The 16,399-nt window shown below is 39.1% G+C and overlaps 1 protein-coding gene across 1 annotated transcript in view; it reads right to left on the bottom strand.

Moving 5' to 3' along the window:
* Positions 1-14,045, bottom strand: part of Adgrg4 (adhesion G protein-coupled receptor G4) — a 109,860-nt gene extending 95,815 nt beyond the window's left edge. Inside the window, exon 1 of the mRNA XM_052747287.1 lies at positions 13,976-14,045. Coding sequence (XP_052603247.1) covers positions 13,976-14,045 — 70 coding nt within the window. The remainder of the gene's footprint in view (positions 1-13,975) is intronic.
* Between the last annotated feature and the right edge of the window lie 2,354 nt (positions 14,046-16,399).

Raw genomic sequence — 16,399 nt, 5'->3', positions numbered from 1 at the left:
CATCACTGAAAGACATCTCATTGATACTATTTTTATTTATTCTTCTACAATTATATATAATTGTATATGTATTATATATGTATAAAATGTTATTTGATCAAAGTTTCCATTATTCTCTCTTATCCATTTCCCCCCCCCCACCAAATTTCTTCATCCACACTTTCTTCCCTACTTTCATGTCTGTTTTCTGTGAACATACTACATTGAATTAGGGTTGCATGCATGAGTATGTGGGATGTACTTGCTTTAGTGGGAACAATGTACCAGTGGCTATATCACTGAGGACTATGACTCCCACTCTCTCTATATAACTTTTAACGGTCTATAACTGCTCTGGGAGGGAGAAGGCCCCTCCTCAATTCATGATGGAATGTTGGTGGGCCTAGTCCTGTGTAGGCCACCAATGCATCTGTGAGGTCATAGGTGCAACATCCAAGTCATGTCTAGAATGTCCGGAAGATAGCATTTCACAACACTCCTCTCCATCATCCATCTCTTACATTCTTTCCACCTCCTCTTCCACAATATTTCCTGAGCCTGTTTCAAGCTGTGGTACAGTATTTTGACAAGCGACTTTACAATATGTGTGAAAATTGAAAGCAAGCATGCCCCTATGTCATAAGACACTATTGGGTGAGAGTATAGTCACCATTACAAGCCTTGGAGTCCCAGGCTAACACACAAATATCTGAAGAGCTTCCAACATCAACCTAGTTCCAGTCCCCACACAGCCCAAGCCAAACCCAAAAGTTTCATGGCATAATGCAGTTATATCCCATATCTACCAGTTTATAGTGGGAATATCAGGACCACCAGTCTGAAACAGTGATAGCTATGACAGTGCATTACAGAGGCTGACAGAGGAAACCACTTTCCTGCTTCTTAGAGATGATGCCAAATGAGAGTCTCCAGACATTTTCTGGCCATACAATGTTCTCCCTCTCTTTTCATTCCCATACTTAACATCCTCTAAAGCAGAGACTCATATGTACATTACTGTCCACACACACTTCCACACTTCCTCAGCTTGCATGTGTGTACACACACACATATTCTCAACTTGGATGTGCACACAGACACACATATGCACTGCACCAACATGCCAGAACTCCTACTGTCACCAGCTTATGCCATTATATTATCTTATCATCATGTGGCTAATAAATCATTAAACCTAGAAGATGATAATCACCATGAAGTCCAGTTATCAGTTGTTGTTATTGTTGGTTAACAATGTTTTTCTGTTCAGCTCAATAAAATGACATCAAATACAACATTTAAGAATGCAGTTTATGGTGGGAATAAATCTCAAGGGTTTATTTAGCCCTTTAAAAAGAATACATCATAATCTTACATAGTCCCTGAGGGCCTCTTCTCTCTTCACTTCACTTATATAAACTAGTTATCAAATGAAAGAAATGATCAATTTACAAAGTCAGAAATATAAAGATTAATAATATAAAAAAGTATATTGTTTCCCTATTTTCAAACATATTAAAAGAATGGTGTACTATTTCTCTCTAGTAGACCAGTTTTTTAAAAACTATTCTTGCCGGACAGTGGTGGCCCACGCCTTTAATCCCAGCACTCGGGAGGCAGAGGCAGGCGGATCTCTGTGAGTTCGAGGCCAGCCTGGGCTACAGAGTGAGTTCCAGGAAAGGCGCAAAGCTACACAGAGAAACCCTGTCTCGAAAAACCAAAAAAAAAAAAAAAAAAAAAAAAACTATTCTCTTCTGAGATAGGGTCTTGGTATACAGACCAAGCTGTCCTGGGAACTTACTATGTAGCCCAGGCTGGCCTCAAACTCATGATCCTCCTGGCTCTACCTCACCCCTCACTGTGTTGGGAATACAAGTATGTGCTACAATGCCCTGCTCTAAACTGCTGAATTTTTCACAAGTTGAGAATACCTAGTATTGACAAGCCTGTGGGGAAATGAGTCATTCTTACATGCTGCAAGTGGGAGGACCAATTAAGAAGCGTTTTTGAAGATCAATTTGTGAATGTCTGTGACAATTTTTATTGTGTATAATTGTGCATATACTTTTGACCTTGAAATTCCAGTTCCATCAGTTTATTCTAGACAAATGTACATAAACACAGAGACAGACTTTCAGAGATGCAAGTACAAGGATATATTGTGGTTCTGTTGGAAGTTTTTCGTTTGAACAACTTCATACTTGTATATAGTGCACTGTGATCACATTCACCCTCAGTACCCTGTTTCAACCCCTCCCCATTCCCGTCAACCCCCTTTTTTCCGACTAGTCTCCTTCCTACTCCCATGTTCCTCCTTTCTTCCGACCTTCTTTGTATCGGCCTTATGCAGGTAATCACAGCTGCTGTGTGTTCATGATTACATGGGTCACATCATATGCAGAAGACAAAGCTAAATGCCGATCCTCTAGCTCCCTTATCATTTCCATCCTCTCATCCACAATGTTCCCTGGGACTTGAAGTGGGTTACACAGATACCCTGTTTAGGGCTGAGCACTCAATGGTCACTTATTCTCAAGAGTTACTCAGATCTTCAAGGATATCTATTGAAGCATTATTGCTAATGAAGAAAATTTTAAGTCTCTGAGTATATCAAGAGATGACTAGTAATGCTTGGGAATATTGCTCTCTCTCTCTACAACAGAGTGTGAAAACACATAAGGTAGACTCATGTAGTCACAGAGAGATTTTTTCAAGGCTGAGTAGTTTGTGAAATGGGACTCAAGCATATATATAGTACATGGTGGCACATGCCTTTAATCCCAGCACTCAAGAGGCATAACCAAGTAGTTCTCTCTAAGTTTAAGGCAGGCATGATCTACATAGCAAGTTCCAAGCAGTCCAGAGCCACATAGTGAGACCCTGTCTCAAAAAAAAGTATTAAAAAATCTGAAAGAACACACATTAATTTAAAAACGATTATCTAAATTGTGATTCTGGGGGATTTTTATTTTCTATGCTACTTATTTCATTAATATCTTCATATTTTAAATAACAATCATGGTCACTTATAATAAGGAAAATAGAGGTAGATGGTTGGTTTAATGAATGGATGGATAGGTGAGAGAGAAAGAGAGAAAGAGAGAGAGAGAGAGAGAGAGAGAGAGAGAGAGAGAGAGAGAGAGAGAGAGAGAGAACCATTTGTGGATTTATTGGCTTTACTTGGGATTCTGTAGATAAAGATAAACTTCACTTAAATGAGAGAATAGTGTGGTGTAGAGTCAAAAATGCTAGACTCGTGTCCCAGTTCTTTCTTCTCCTAGCCCCTTGGATGGGGCAATTAGTGCATATTGGTGAAATTATTAAGGCCACTCCACGTAGATAAAAGGAGATTTATTTAATGGCGTAACTTACAAATTAAGGGATAGGTAGGTCGCGGAGTCTGGGGAAGGTGTATCGCAGTCCAGCGGTGTTCTCTGGAGCTCTGCTTGGTCCACCTCTCTAGTCCAGGGTCCCGCAACAGAGAGAGCGCCAGCCGATCCAGATCTCGGGTCCCCAGGCGCCTCCTTTCGCCCCGCCTTCTAGGCGTGACAGTTGCCGAAGTCTCAATGGGGGTTGGAACTTACAGATCAAAGCTGGAATGGCTACCCACTACATCTCCCCCTTTCAGTCGGTAGAGCATGAGACTCTTAATCTCAGGGTCGTGGGTTCGTGCCCCACGTTGGGCGCCAGATATTGGTGAAATTATTAAGGCCACTCCACGTAGATAAAAGGAGATTTATTTAATGGCGTAACTTACAAATTAAGGGATAGGTAGGTCGCGGAGTCTGGGGAAGGTGTATCGCAGTCCAGCGGTGTTCTCTGGAGCTCTGCTTGGTCCACCTCTCTAGTCCAGGGTCCCGCAACAGAGAGAGCGCCAGCCGATCCAGATCTCGGGTCCCCAGGCGCCTCCTTTCGCCCCGCCTTCTAGGCGTGACAGTTGCCGAAGTCTCAATGGGGGTTGGAACTTACAGATCAAAGCTGGAATGGCTACCCACTACAAGTGCATGTAAAGCTCTCGGGACAGTTTCTGGCAGACAGTGAGTGCTATGCAAATGTTAAACAAATAAATTCCTGTTACTTCTTTATGCTTCCTTTTCCCATGGTAAGATGGAAATACTAATTACCAGACCAGGGGGAGGGGTGCATCATAAAAGATGATGCAATACTAACATTTAGGTTATTGGTGTGAGAATGTTTATAAACTGTGAAGTGCTATGTAAATGTCAACTGCAATATTTGCCGGTGTCATCAGTAGAAACCTCTTTCTTCTGCAACTTCCTCTGTACCCTCTCTGAGCCCTTTTGCAATCTCCAGCCTCTGGCAGGGCTCTGAGGAGGTAGGACTATGACAAAGGGAAGAGGGCTTTAGCCCTTCTGTTTGGTTAAGCAAGCCTTCTCCAGTGGGCCTCTCAAGGGCATGCTTAAAAGGCCACTTGTGTCTTTGCATATGATTTTGCTATCCATTGCAGATGTCTGCTTGGATGCTGCCACCTGTTCCCTGGCAATTCTCAAGTCCACATTGCATGATTGCTCCCCAAAGTGTGTTCTCTCTTGATTTGAGATCCTCTGTGTCTATTTACCTCTATGTACTCTTTCCTTTTACTCTAAATTCTATTTGCTATTTTTCCTACATAAAGGGTTTTTTTTTTCCATCACAATAGTGAGACTTCATGTGTTTTTTAATTTCTAAAAATGTTAAATGTGTGAATATTTTGCATGCACATGCCTGCAGAGATCAGAAGAGGGCATGCAACCCCTGGTACTGGAGTTACAGGTGGTTGTGAGCCACCATTTCGGTGCTGGGAATTGAACTCAAGTCCTCTGGAAGAGCACCAAGTGCTCTTAACCACTGAGCCATCTCTCTAAGCCTGTATGTGTTGTTTTAAAGGAATAGTAAAAGTCATCAGAAAATGAAAAGATGAGACCAAGGTCAGCTAGAGAGCTCTATCACCAAGACACAGATGATAATGTGTTGATGTATTTCCTCTGACTTTTTTCTCTATGTGTGGGTTTTGCTTGTTCTGGGCTCCTTGCTTTTTTCACTTAACATTATAGCATAAGCATGTTCTACTTTAAGAAAAACTCATCAGAAGCCTGATTAAAATACCTATGCTTTCATCCCAAGAAGCACCAGGCATCATTTTATTTCTACTGGAAAATTCACCATTTTCAAGTATATAATCTCAGTGGCATTTAGCATGTTTGAATTAGTATATAACCATAATCATTATCTAGTTCCAGAATAGTTTCTGCATCCCAAAAGAGAACTGGCACCCATTAAGCAGTGAGTCTGTCTATGTTTGCCCCGCCCTAGATTCCTGGTAACTTGTAAGCTGTTTTCTATCTCTGTGGATTTGCCTACTCAGTTGGCTAGTTAGTTTTAAACCTCAACTTGCCACAACCTAGATTCACCTGGGAAGTTTCTCAATTAAGGAATTATCTAGTTGTTGCTTGATGTAGGAAGACCCAGCCCATTCTGGACAGCACCACCTAGCACCACTAGGCCGGAGGAAGCCAGCAGTAAAAAGCAGGCAGTTAGCAAAGATGCATTTGTTTCTGCTTTCTGACTGGATATGATATGACTGGATGCTTGAGTCCCTGTCTTGACTTCCCCAAAATGATGAACTGTGGCTTGGAATTGTAAGCCAAACAAACCCTTTCCTCCATTAAGTTGTTTCTGTCTGGGTATTTTATCACAGGAATGCAGTATGTGGCTTCTTATATCTAGCTTTCTCTATTTAACATATTGGAACATGGACGGGTACCCTATTTTTTTTCATGGCTAAATAGCATCCCATTACGTGGATATTAAGTTTTCTTCATTACTAACATCTGTCAGCTTGTTTCATCTTTACCTGTTAGAAACAGTGTTTTTATGATGGTTAGCACTCATTTTGTTTCAATAAAGTGTTTTCAATTCTTTCTGTGTCGTTCATTTTGCTTCAGTTCGTTCCATGCTATTCATTGTGGTTTTGTTTTTGTTTGTTTGTTTTGAGACAGGGTCTCTACACACAGCCCTGACTGGCCTTGAACTCATGATCCTCCTGCCTCAGCTTCTCATATGCTGGGATTACAGGCTTACACCAGCATGATTATTGTATGCCATTCATTTTGGTTCAGAACATTTTTATTTCTTTTGGAATTACTGGGTCATATAATAATTTTATGTTTAATATAAACATCCAAATTAATATAAACAGTAATTATATTTAACATAAACAATGAAACTATTTTCCAAAATAACCATTTTCCAAAATGCACTTTACATTTCTCCTAGCAATGTATAAGAGTTCAAGTTTCTCCACATCCTCACTAGCACTTGAGTTATTATTATTTATTATTATTATTATTGATTATTACTATTATTAAATCAGAAGTATAAAATAATATCTCATTGTGGTTTTGATTTGCACTTCCCTAATGACTAATAACATGGGGTATTTCTTCATATTCTTCTCAGCTACTTCCATCTCTTCTTTAGAGAAATATCTATTAAGTCCTCTGACCATATTTAATTGGGTAGTTGAAATTAAACTAAGCATTCTTTAGTCTTATGGATAGTAGACCCTTATCAGACATGATCTGCAGATACAGTCTCTCATTCTGGTTGTTATCCCAATAATGTCTTTGGATACATAAAAGTTTTGTGTTGATTAAATCCAACTTGTCTACTTTGTTTTTGCTATTATTGTTTGTGATTTTGGTATCATTTCTAAGCATTCATTACTAAATCCCAGGCCCTGAAGTTTTGATCCTGTGTTTGCCTCTAAAAGGGTTACCTGCATGGTTCCTGCATTTAAGTCTTGCATTCATTTTTTATGTTCAAATTTGTACATAATATGAGGTGTTGGGGTCCCATTTCATTGGCAGGTAGGTCTTTTGTATCTGTTTACTTCATATGTGGTTTGCCTTATTTTAGAAGACAGAGTTACATGAGGACAGGTAGGCAAGTGGAGAGCTGTCTGTTTTACATCAGTACCGGGATATGGACATAGAATCCAGAAAATGTGACTATCCTGAACTTGTGCCCTTGTTTCTCCCTACCAGACTCCCAAAGGAAAAATATATTAATAGAATTAGTTTTTAAATACATGAATAAAATGTTTCGAACTCTAAAAGACAGATGATCCAAATAATGTATTTAAGCTGACAATACTACTAAATGATCTTTGGGTGCATTCTGTGCTAACTTTTGTCCTCTTTCTTTGCAAACTTTTTCTCTTAACATGTTCAAGTGGCGTAAAGAATGGTGACTGGGGTTCCAGGTGTACTAGCTGACATCGTTTTAGAGGAGAGAACAAATGGGGTTCTCCTATGATCAAGCATTGGAGGCATGGTCTGCTCCCTGGGATGCAGGCATTAGAGCATCTGCTTCCTTCTTTTTGACTGAAGATGTCTAAGCTAATCAGTCCAACAGAACACCAGTGACTGTGTTATTAATTTGTCTACACTACCATAACAATGCACCACAAATTAGATAGCTTAAACAATGTAAATCTACTATCTCAAAGTTTTGTAGACTAACAGTCAAGGTCAAAGTGTTGGCAAATGTGGTTTCATCTAAGGAGTGCCCAGGAGAAATCCTTCCCATGGCTCTCTCTTCATTTCTGGTGGTTTGTAGTTAATACCTTAGTGTTTGTGGACCTACAGACAAATCACCCCAGTATGTGTCTTTAGTTTTACATGGTCTTTTCCCTGTGTGCATGTCTAGATCCAAATCTCTCCTTTTAATAAAGATTTTCATATTGCATTGGGAGCTCACTGCCCCAGTATGATGACATCTTAATAAATCACATTCACAATAACCTTATTTCTAAACAATATCATATTTTGAGGTATTGAATGTTAGGACTTCAACATATAAATTTGGGGAAGGCATGATTCAACTGACAATACTATAAAGTGCTCAAAGCCCAACAAAATATTGGATTCAAAGTCCATGTCTCACTCAGTAAATGTATTCCTTACTCATAAATCCAGAAGCGCTCTGAAAAATGACGTTAGCAAACAGTGGTGATAATTGAGCAACAACTATAAGTCAGTGTTGGAGTGAAGTAATGCAGCAAAGCTGGAAACATAACCCATCAGAGAAGGCAGAGTAGTCCTGGGAGAAAGAGCCCATCCAAGAAGATGGGCATGTTTGTACTTTAGAGAGATGCTAAGGACAGAGGTAATTGGGAGAGGGTTTTCCTAGTATACACAAGGCCCTGGTTTCCATCCTAGCAATGCAAAATAACAACAATAAAAATGTTTCTATTGTTAATAGTTTACAGAATTTGACCACTCTTGGGTGAGCATTCTGCAAAGGGCACTCCATGCATCTTAAATGGCAAAGACCACTACCCACTCATCAAAGGGAGGGGAAGAGCTCTTACTATCATAAATTCTTACTAACTGATATTCTGAAGCATTTGTAGACCAGATCCGTGGTTAGCAAACTCATAACTTTTTGAGCCTGATAATGCATAGGGTCTCTGTTACCTGCAACATCATGGCCACAGTGTGAATAGCCGCAGAGAATCAGAGTTGCTATCTGCCACCCACTAACAACACTTCCCACTGCTCATCCAACAAAATAATTCACCTTACTTATAAATACAGAAGCCCTTCAGAAAATTAATCTGCTTTATGTCAGTATTAGAGCACAGTCATATGGTGAATGTGACACAAAAGGTCTCTGGCCTTGTTAGATTACACTGCGAGGATAGAGGCAGTCAATAAGCAAGTAAATAAAATAATTACAAATTGTGCGAAGTGCTCGGAGCGAAATTAACAGGCTGATGAGCTAGATAATGGGAAAATCAGAAATGAGGGGAATAGGAATGTCTACAGTTGACAAGCTAGTTAAAAGCTTCTCTGATGAAGAGCTAGTTTAGTCATCGGTGAACTAGGGTTACAAAGATGGAGGGTGAGTGGTAACTCCGACATGGGTAAATGCATGCAGAGAAGTCTTTTAGTAGACTGCACTTGCATTTTCAAGGAACACCAAGAAGCCACCATATCGAGAGTAAGACAGTGGGGAAGCATGGTGGAAAATGAGACCCAAAAGGCAGCAAGGTACCAGATCGGGCCATGTCTTTTAGGGTTTGGATTGTAGTCCGTAATAGGAGCTTCATGGAAAGTTTTGAGTAAAAGAACAACATGGTTTGAACTGATATATTGAAAAATCATTCTGGCTGCTGCAATGAAAACTTACTATAGTGGGAACAGAGATTCCACTTGGGAGGCCATTGAATGGAGATCATGGTGGCCAGACCATGTCAAAGAAGGGAGGAACACACAACACAACGCACACACACACACACACACACACACACACACACACACACACACACACACGATATATATAAAGGAAAAGAGATTTGGGAAATAGAAGTGGCATAAGCTAGACTCAATGGATTGAATATGGATGTAGAAAGAGAAGGATGCAGCATGGGTCAATGATGTACAGAGAACCTATGGGAAAAGAATGAAGATTACTACCTGACAGTAAGTTTACTAGGACCTCTGCCTCCCCACCAAAGTTTCTATGCTGTGGGGATAATAGGTCCCATACATAATAAAACTCTAGGCTGGTATCTAGCTCTATCTGCAAGGCCAACAGGGGGAACCCAGCATTTAAGACCTACTTTTCAAGCTATGAAATTTCCCCATTAACATTTTCACAGCTGATAAATGAAAATTCTATTATCTATTAGCCTGGAGAAATATAAGTGGTTTTTAACCAACTTAAATGGAATGCTCAGTCCCTCAAAAACATTCTACCATGTTAGCCTTTCCTATGTGTAATATAGTGGCTCCAAAAGCACTGTGACTATGTCCACTAAGGAAAACATGTATTTGAAAATTTCAAACTAAAAAAATATACTCAGCAAAATCTGAAAGGTGTAATTTTTGCAGTCCAGGAGCTCTGAATATTGACAGATAAAATGTCTGGGGCAGGCAAGTAGCTCAGTGATAAAGCACTTACCTAATATGTGGAAGGCCCTGTGTTCAATCCCCAGAATTACAAAACAAATAAGCAAGCCAGCAAAAACTTGTGGTTTGTTCTAGTGGTATGTTGTGAAAGTGGCAGTACTCTGGAGGCTGGAGCAGTAAGATCATGATCCCTTGATCAGCCTAGGATACACAGTATCGTAGGCTAGCCTGTACTATAAAGCAAGACCCTTTCTAAAGAAATATCATCCTATTACAACACATGAAAGACAATCTACATCATAGGAAGACACAAAACCACAGTAATATATCACTTTATGCCACTAAGATGGCTATAATCACAAGATAGCAACAAGAATTGGCAAATGTGTAGAGAAATCAGATCCCTCACATACTGCTAGCAAGGATGTAAAGCAAAGCAGCTTTACATTTCTTTGAAAAATAGCCTAGAAGCTTCTCAAAATATTAGTCATAAAGTTATCATATGAGTCAGCAATTTCACTCCTGAGCACACTCCCAAAAGAAATGAAAGCATATGTCCATTAAAAAACCTGCATACAAATGCTCACAGCAGCATTATTCACACTAGCCAAAAAGTAAAAACAAACTTAAATATGTATTAACTGACAGATGGGAAACTCCAAGGTATATTGATAAAAGTAAATATTGTTTAACAATAAAGAGGAATGAATGAAGGATAAATGGCACATGGGTGAATCCCGAAAAAAATACGTTAAGTGAAGAAAACTGATCACAAAAGGTCAAATACTGTATGACTTAAATGAAATTTTCTTAAGAGGCCAACTCAGAGAGAAAGAAGGCAGACCTGTGCTTGCCAAGGTCTAACTTGGGGGGGGGGGGAAGGAGATGAATATAGAGTTTGAGCTTTCTTTGAGGATGATGAAAACTCTCTGAAATTAGATAGTAGTGATGAGTGCACAACTTTGTAAACACACTAAAAATCATTGAATTGTACTTTTAAATTGGTGTACTTTATGGGATGGAAATTACATTTCTGTAAACCTGTGTTCTGTGTCATTTGTCAAAGGACCAGTTCCCACAACCTACAGAACAGCAGAGTCCCTTTTTGTGATGTCAGAGGTGTTATTTCTTGGCACTCGTCTATATAGTAGCCACTAGTCACCTTTAGGAGCTGAGTACTCAGCATGTGACTTGTGTTACTTTTATTTTAATAGATTGAGTTAAAGAGTCATGTGTTGTAAGTATTCACCACATTGTACAGGTCAGCTCTGGAGTTTACAAGGAAATTTGCAATGCCTACTCAAACTTCATCCTCCACTTCGCCTTTCTCAACAAATGAGCTCTTCAAAAAATGGGGGGGGGGCGGTAATCTTACCATGACTACACAAATGCCTTTCAGAGGAAGTTTCCTTAACTGATTCTAACCACATCCTGGCATTCTCTGACCAAGTATGGCTTGGCCACATTTTTTGACATAGTTCTAGGGCCTTCCTGTGTCAAAAGACCCCTGGTCAAGTTGTCTCTGTATATGTAAGGACATTAATAAAGTTGATTCCAGCCCAAATTAACTACTCAGTATAAGAGTAAAAGATTCAAGGGTACCAAATATTGAGCTTCAATGCCATGTGATTATGTCAAAGAAGTCAACCATTCTTCCATTCATCAAGAATACTCTAAAACACATTACAAGGAAGGCATAGTGCTACACGCCTATAATCCCAGCACTTGAGAGGCTAAGTCGGGAAGATCATGAGTTTAAGGCCTGTGTGGACTACAATAACAACACTCTACCTATATTAACAAACAAATCATAAAACACTCTTGTTGTTGCGTTTTTGGTATTTTGGGTGTTTTTGTTTTGTTTTGTTTTTTGGTTTGTTTGTTTTAGAAACAGGGTCTCTTTATGTAGTCCTGGCTGTCCTAGAACTCTCACTATGTAGACTAGGCTGGCCTTGAACTCATAGAGATCCTCCTGCCTCTGCCTCCTGAGTGTTGGGATTAAAGGTGTGAACAACCAACCTGGCCTATAACACACTCTATATAGCAAAGCTTGTCCTGTTACATCGAGCCTGCCCTCTCTTCCTCTCTCTCTCCCTTTCTCTTTCTCTCCTTCTCAGCCTTGTGAGGACTTTGGGAGAAGGTCCATTTGAAAGACAGGAGGAGAGCTTTCACTAGTAGTAAAATTAGCTGACATCTTGACCTTGAATCTCCCATACTCTACAAAGATGAGAAATAAAGAGGTGTTGTTTAAAACATTCAGTCACAGTAGCCCAAGCCAACTAAAACAGCAGGGGAAACTTAACTCCTAGGTCTTCTTTCTACCCGTTCATGCCTTATACTTTACCTCTTGCTACATCCTGTGACTACTTGACCCCCAAGCCTACCATTTGTCCCTTCCTGTTGTTCCTGCTCTTACCTCTTGGAGTTTACGACAGGTGTTTTCTTCTTGCCTACCCTTGGTATTGTTCTATGAACACAGTTTGCTCCACTGTCAACCCATCCAGTTGAAGCATTTCTGAGTCACTCTCTGCTTGATCTGCCCTTAATCTCTCCCCCACAATGACCCTCACAGTTAGGAGGCTGGTGACTCGTCAAGAACTTGAAGAGAACTGAACCTTAGTTATATCATGATTTCAAAAACAAAAATTTTTTCCAGGAAGAAAGTAATGCATTGCTCACCAATTGAAGAACAGTTGTACTTACTAGTTTGATAATCTAAATCCAGAATTATTGCCTGGATTCATGAATTTGAGATGTAAACATTCTGAACAAACTCATAATGCTTTAAAGTGAATTGCATAAATTTAAAACCTTGTGCACATGTCATAATTTTGACTAAGGACATTACTCAAAAACTTGGTACATGCTCTTCTATACCACATTTCTTATATTTTTCATGCCATGACTACATTAGACTCCTATATTGCTCTGTTCTTAGTTCATGCTATTCCATGCTCCATGCCCCGTCACATAAAACTCAGAAAGGTTTGTGTAATATACATCACCACCAAACAGAGTTCTAAAGTTTTATAACTTCAAACTGAGTTGATGTATAAAATAAGCACATGTGTACCAAATGCCTAACTTACGTAACAAGATCTGTGGTGTAGATTTTGGATAAGAAAATAGAAGAAAAAAAAAGCTTCTTGCCTCAGGGAAGCAGGCTGGGGAAAGATAAATCAACATCTTAGCAGGTAGGTAATGCCAAGTGACAAAGTTGCCACTGTGCCCTGCAGGTCCCATTTCAACCTTTATTATAAGAAATGTGGTTTCCCATCAGGCCCTGCATGCAGCAAGGAGCTAGGCGGTGTTTGCTATTGATGGTGATGGTGATGTATTTTTCCAGAAATTAGCTCTGAAATCCGAGCATTGTTCAGATTAAACCCCAGGTTAGTTTCATCCAGAATTGTCGGTCACTGGCATGTATGACCTTTCAACTAAGGGTTGATTTGCTAAATGAACAATGTTATCAACTGAGCTTACTTCATATGGATGAGATTGCTATATTTCAAGAAAATCTTCATTCTTCAAATTGCTGGCTACTTCAGTCAACTGCCTGTCACCTATTTAACTTCAATGGAGGAACAGTTTCTCCACTCCTCCGTCACAGAGTGTAAGGTACAAACCCTTCTAGACATACACCCATGTGTCACTATCAATCAGTTAAGAGATTTCAGCACACCTCAGTTTCCTTATCTATATTCTATTATTATTTTCATAAACATATACAGGATACAGAAAGATGGCATCAGGAAGTTTTAAATAAAGCATTATGCATGAGAGGAAACAGTCCAAAAGAAAACCTAAATGTTCCATTAGGGGTATGTTGACTACCAAATGGCATTTCCGAAAACATCAAAGACAGTAGTCCAAGCTAGTTTTTGCTTGAGGCCAGTTTGCCTTCATTCACATAAAATACTTAATGAATACATTTGTACACTGAAACTCTAGCATGTCCTAAAGCTATATTGACCAGTAGGAGGCAGCCAGTAAATCTTCAGTGATAATATTTTTTCTAATAGTTGATTTCTAGAACCTTCTATATGTTGGGAGGGAGAATAAAAAATGTATTTTCTTACCTGAAAGAAAGATAAAACTCGAAACAAGAATCAATCCATAAAGCTTCTGATACAGTATGTGATTTTTCATTGTCTACCCTGTATTCAAAGAGTCAAAATACGCCCAGATAAGATTCAAAAAAAGCAATTTATAAGTGCATATGATCACACTTCTCCCTCAGATTCCACGTAAGGGCCCACCCTTGAGTCATTCTCAGTGGCTACAGCCATACTGACTGATTTCATTATGTCCCTACTATGTGCCACTGTGTTACTCACTGGGAATATAGTGATGAAATGGAAATAGCTACCCTGAAGGTAGTTATCTCAGTGGGAAGAGCCATATAAAAAACACAATTAGAAAGAAACTACTTGCAGTTTTAATGGTCTTTAGTTTCTGGGTGGGTTTTGTTTTCAAGGTTTTTTGTGGTTTTAGTTAACATACAATTATCTATTTTGGTGGGCTACACTGTGTTGCTGTGATACATGTATTTGTGTAATAATCATGTCAGGGTTGAAGAAGCACCATGCAAGATGGCCTTATTGACAAAAGTAACTCATCAAACAAGTCTTGTTCTCAAAGCAGAGCTGTTTCTAGAAACCTGGCCACCATCTCATTATTTTCACTCAGCTTCTCTGTTTAATTAATTGCAACTGAAGTTTCTTATTTAGGAAATGTATTGAACGTCTGCATCCCTTTTCCCTGAGCACAGTTGTAGCTTAGATATAAATTGTGGCTAAAACCACAAATCCTGTGGGAATTTATTACAGAAAGCTGGAAGTAGGATGCTAACAGGCATTTTCTGATTCTGAATGAAATACACTCTTGAATGATTTACTACTGATTTAGGCGGGTTTTTTTTTCCTCCTATAGGGTAATGTAATATATTGGATTTCTTCCCACTTCTATGTGGGGTTTGGAGTTAATAGACTCACTTTTACATTTAATATCACAATAAAGGCCAATTAGGAAATCTGATGAATCTTGAGCTTGCTATGAGCACTAGCCATTAATCAAGATCTTCATATTTACTGCATTCTGCTGCCATTCTCATTAGGATAATGAGAGAATTTGTATGACTTGGGTGGGTTTTTTAAGCTACATGCTTAGAAGTAAGGAGGTATTCAAATCTTTTATGAATTCTGAGATCAAATGCAGCTTAAATTTATAGTGTCATAAGATGACTCGCCTGGGAATCTAGCAACTATCTGTGAGACCATACCTATTTCTGTTCCTTAATTTTCCTGGGCCTCAGTTTCCTTATCTGTAAAGTGGTAATGATAATAATCTGTCTATTTCCCAGGGCTGCTGTAAGAAAGAATCAATTAAGATGATATTTCAAAGGCAATTTTCAAAATATAAAGTGCTACAGAAATGGACATGATGGATTGCTATCTATAAAATGGAATTTTCAGCAGCAAACAAGCCAATTTATATCCATTTTTCATTTCCTTTAAACTTTTTAAAAATGACAGTGAGTAAATAAATCAACAGACATTCACTGCAGAATACTATGCAGCTGCTAAAAGGAATAGGTCTGGCATGAAATGTTAGGCTGAGGAAGGGAGAGGAGCTTCAGAAGATTCCCCATATAGCCAATACAATTTTATATGGCTTGATTGTTTCATAATGTGAATATATGATTTTTTAATGGAGGAAAAATAAAACAAAGAGGGAAGGGGGAAACAGGAGTCTAATGCTGGAAGAATGAAAATAAGATATTTCCTTTACACTACTTGTGATTCTGTGCTTCTTGGATTTTTGTTACTGTTCGTTTTTGCAAAGGCTCTGCATCATTTTCATAATTTTGAAAACTAGCATGAAGAATGAAAAGATGAAGTAAAAGAAAGGAAGCAGAGAGAAGGAAACAGTGGAGATTGAGGATTTCTATTTTATACATCATACAATGACATGCAGTTTGGTACTTTTATGATTAATGATTACTATGATCACAATTCTAACGTAAAGGAAGGAAGAAAACAAAGAAGAGAGAGGAAATGAGGAAAGAAAGAAGAAAAGGAGGGGAGAAGAGAGGAAGAAAAGCACTTACCTGGGAATTAGGGTCCCTTGAACTTCCCCTCGTGTGCTTATAATGTCCAAAAGAAGAGTTTGTCTCACAAATAGTGAGGTCTGGACTCCAAATGTCTACTTCAGGCATGAAGTGGAATGAGCAGAATGAGGGAATTCATTCTCTGCTGGCCATGTCTCAGTCCCCTTTTATTCTGGATCAAAACAGCCTTTCTGCTCCTAGCTTTATGAGGCATATTGACCAGGGCAGATCCTCTTTTTGTGGCCTGCAGCATGTCATGGGGCTGCTCTCCCATGCATAAAATCAGCCTGAGCAAAGTTCTCAGGTTATTACATACCTGCAATAACCCACTAATTTCAGAACTCCTTCCCAGTTTTCATTAAGGATTATCATCTGTCCCTAGTTAATCAATGTG

This window comes from Peromyscus californicus, unplaced genomic scaffold (genome assembly GCF_007827085.1).
Source record: "Peromyscus californicus insignis strain IS unplaced genomic scaffold, ASM782708v3 Scaffold_10__1_contigs__length_136768540, whole genome shotgun sequence".
NCBI classification, from domain to species: Eukaryota; Metazoa; Chordata; class Mammalia; order Rodentia; family Cricetidae; genus Peromyscus; species Peromyscus californicus.
This window is presented reverse-complemented; position numbering and strand designations above follow the sequence as displayed.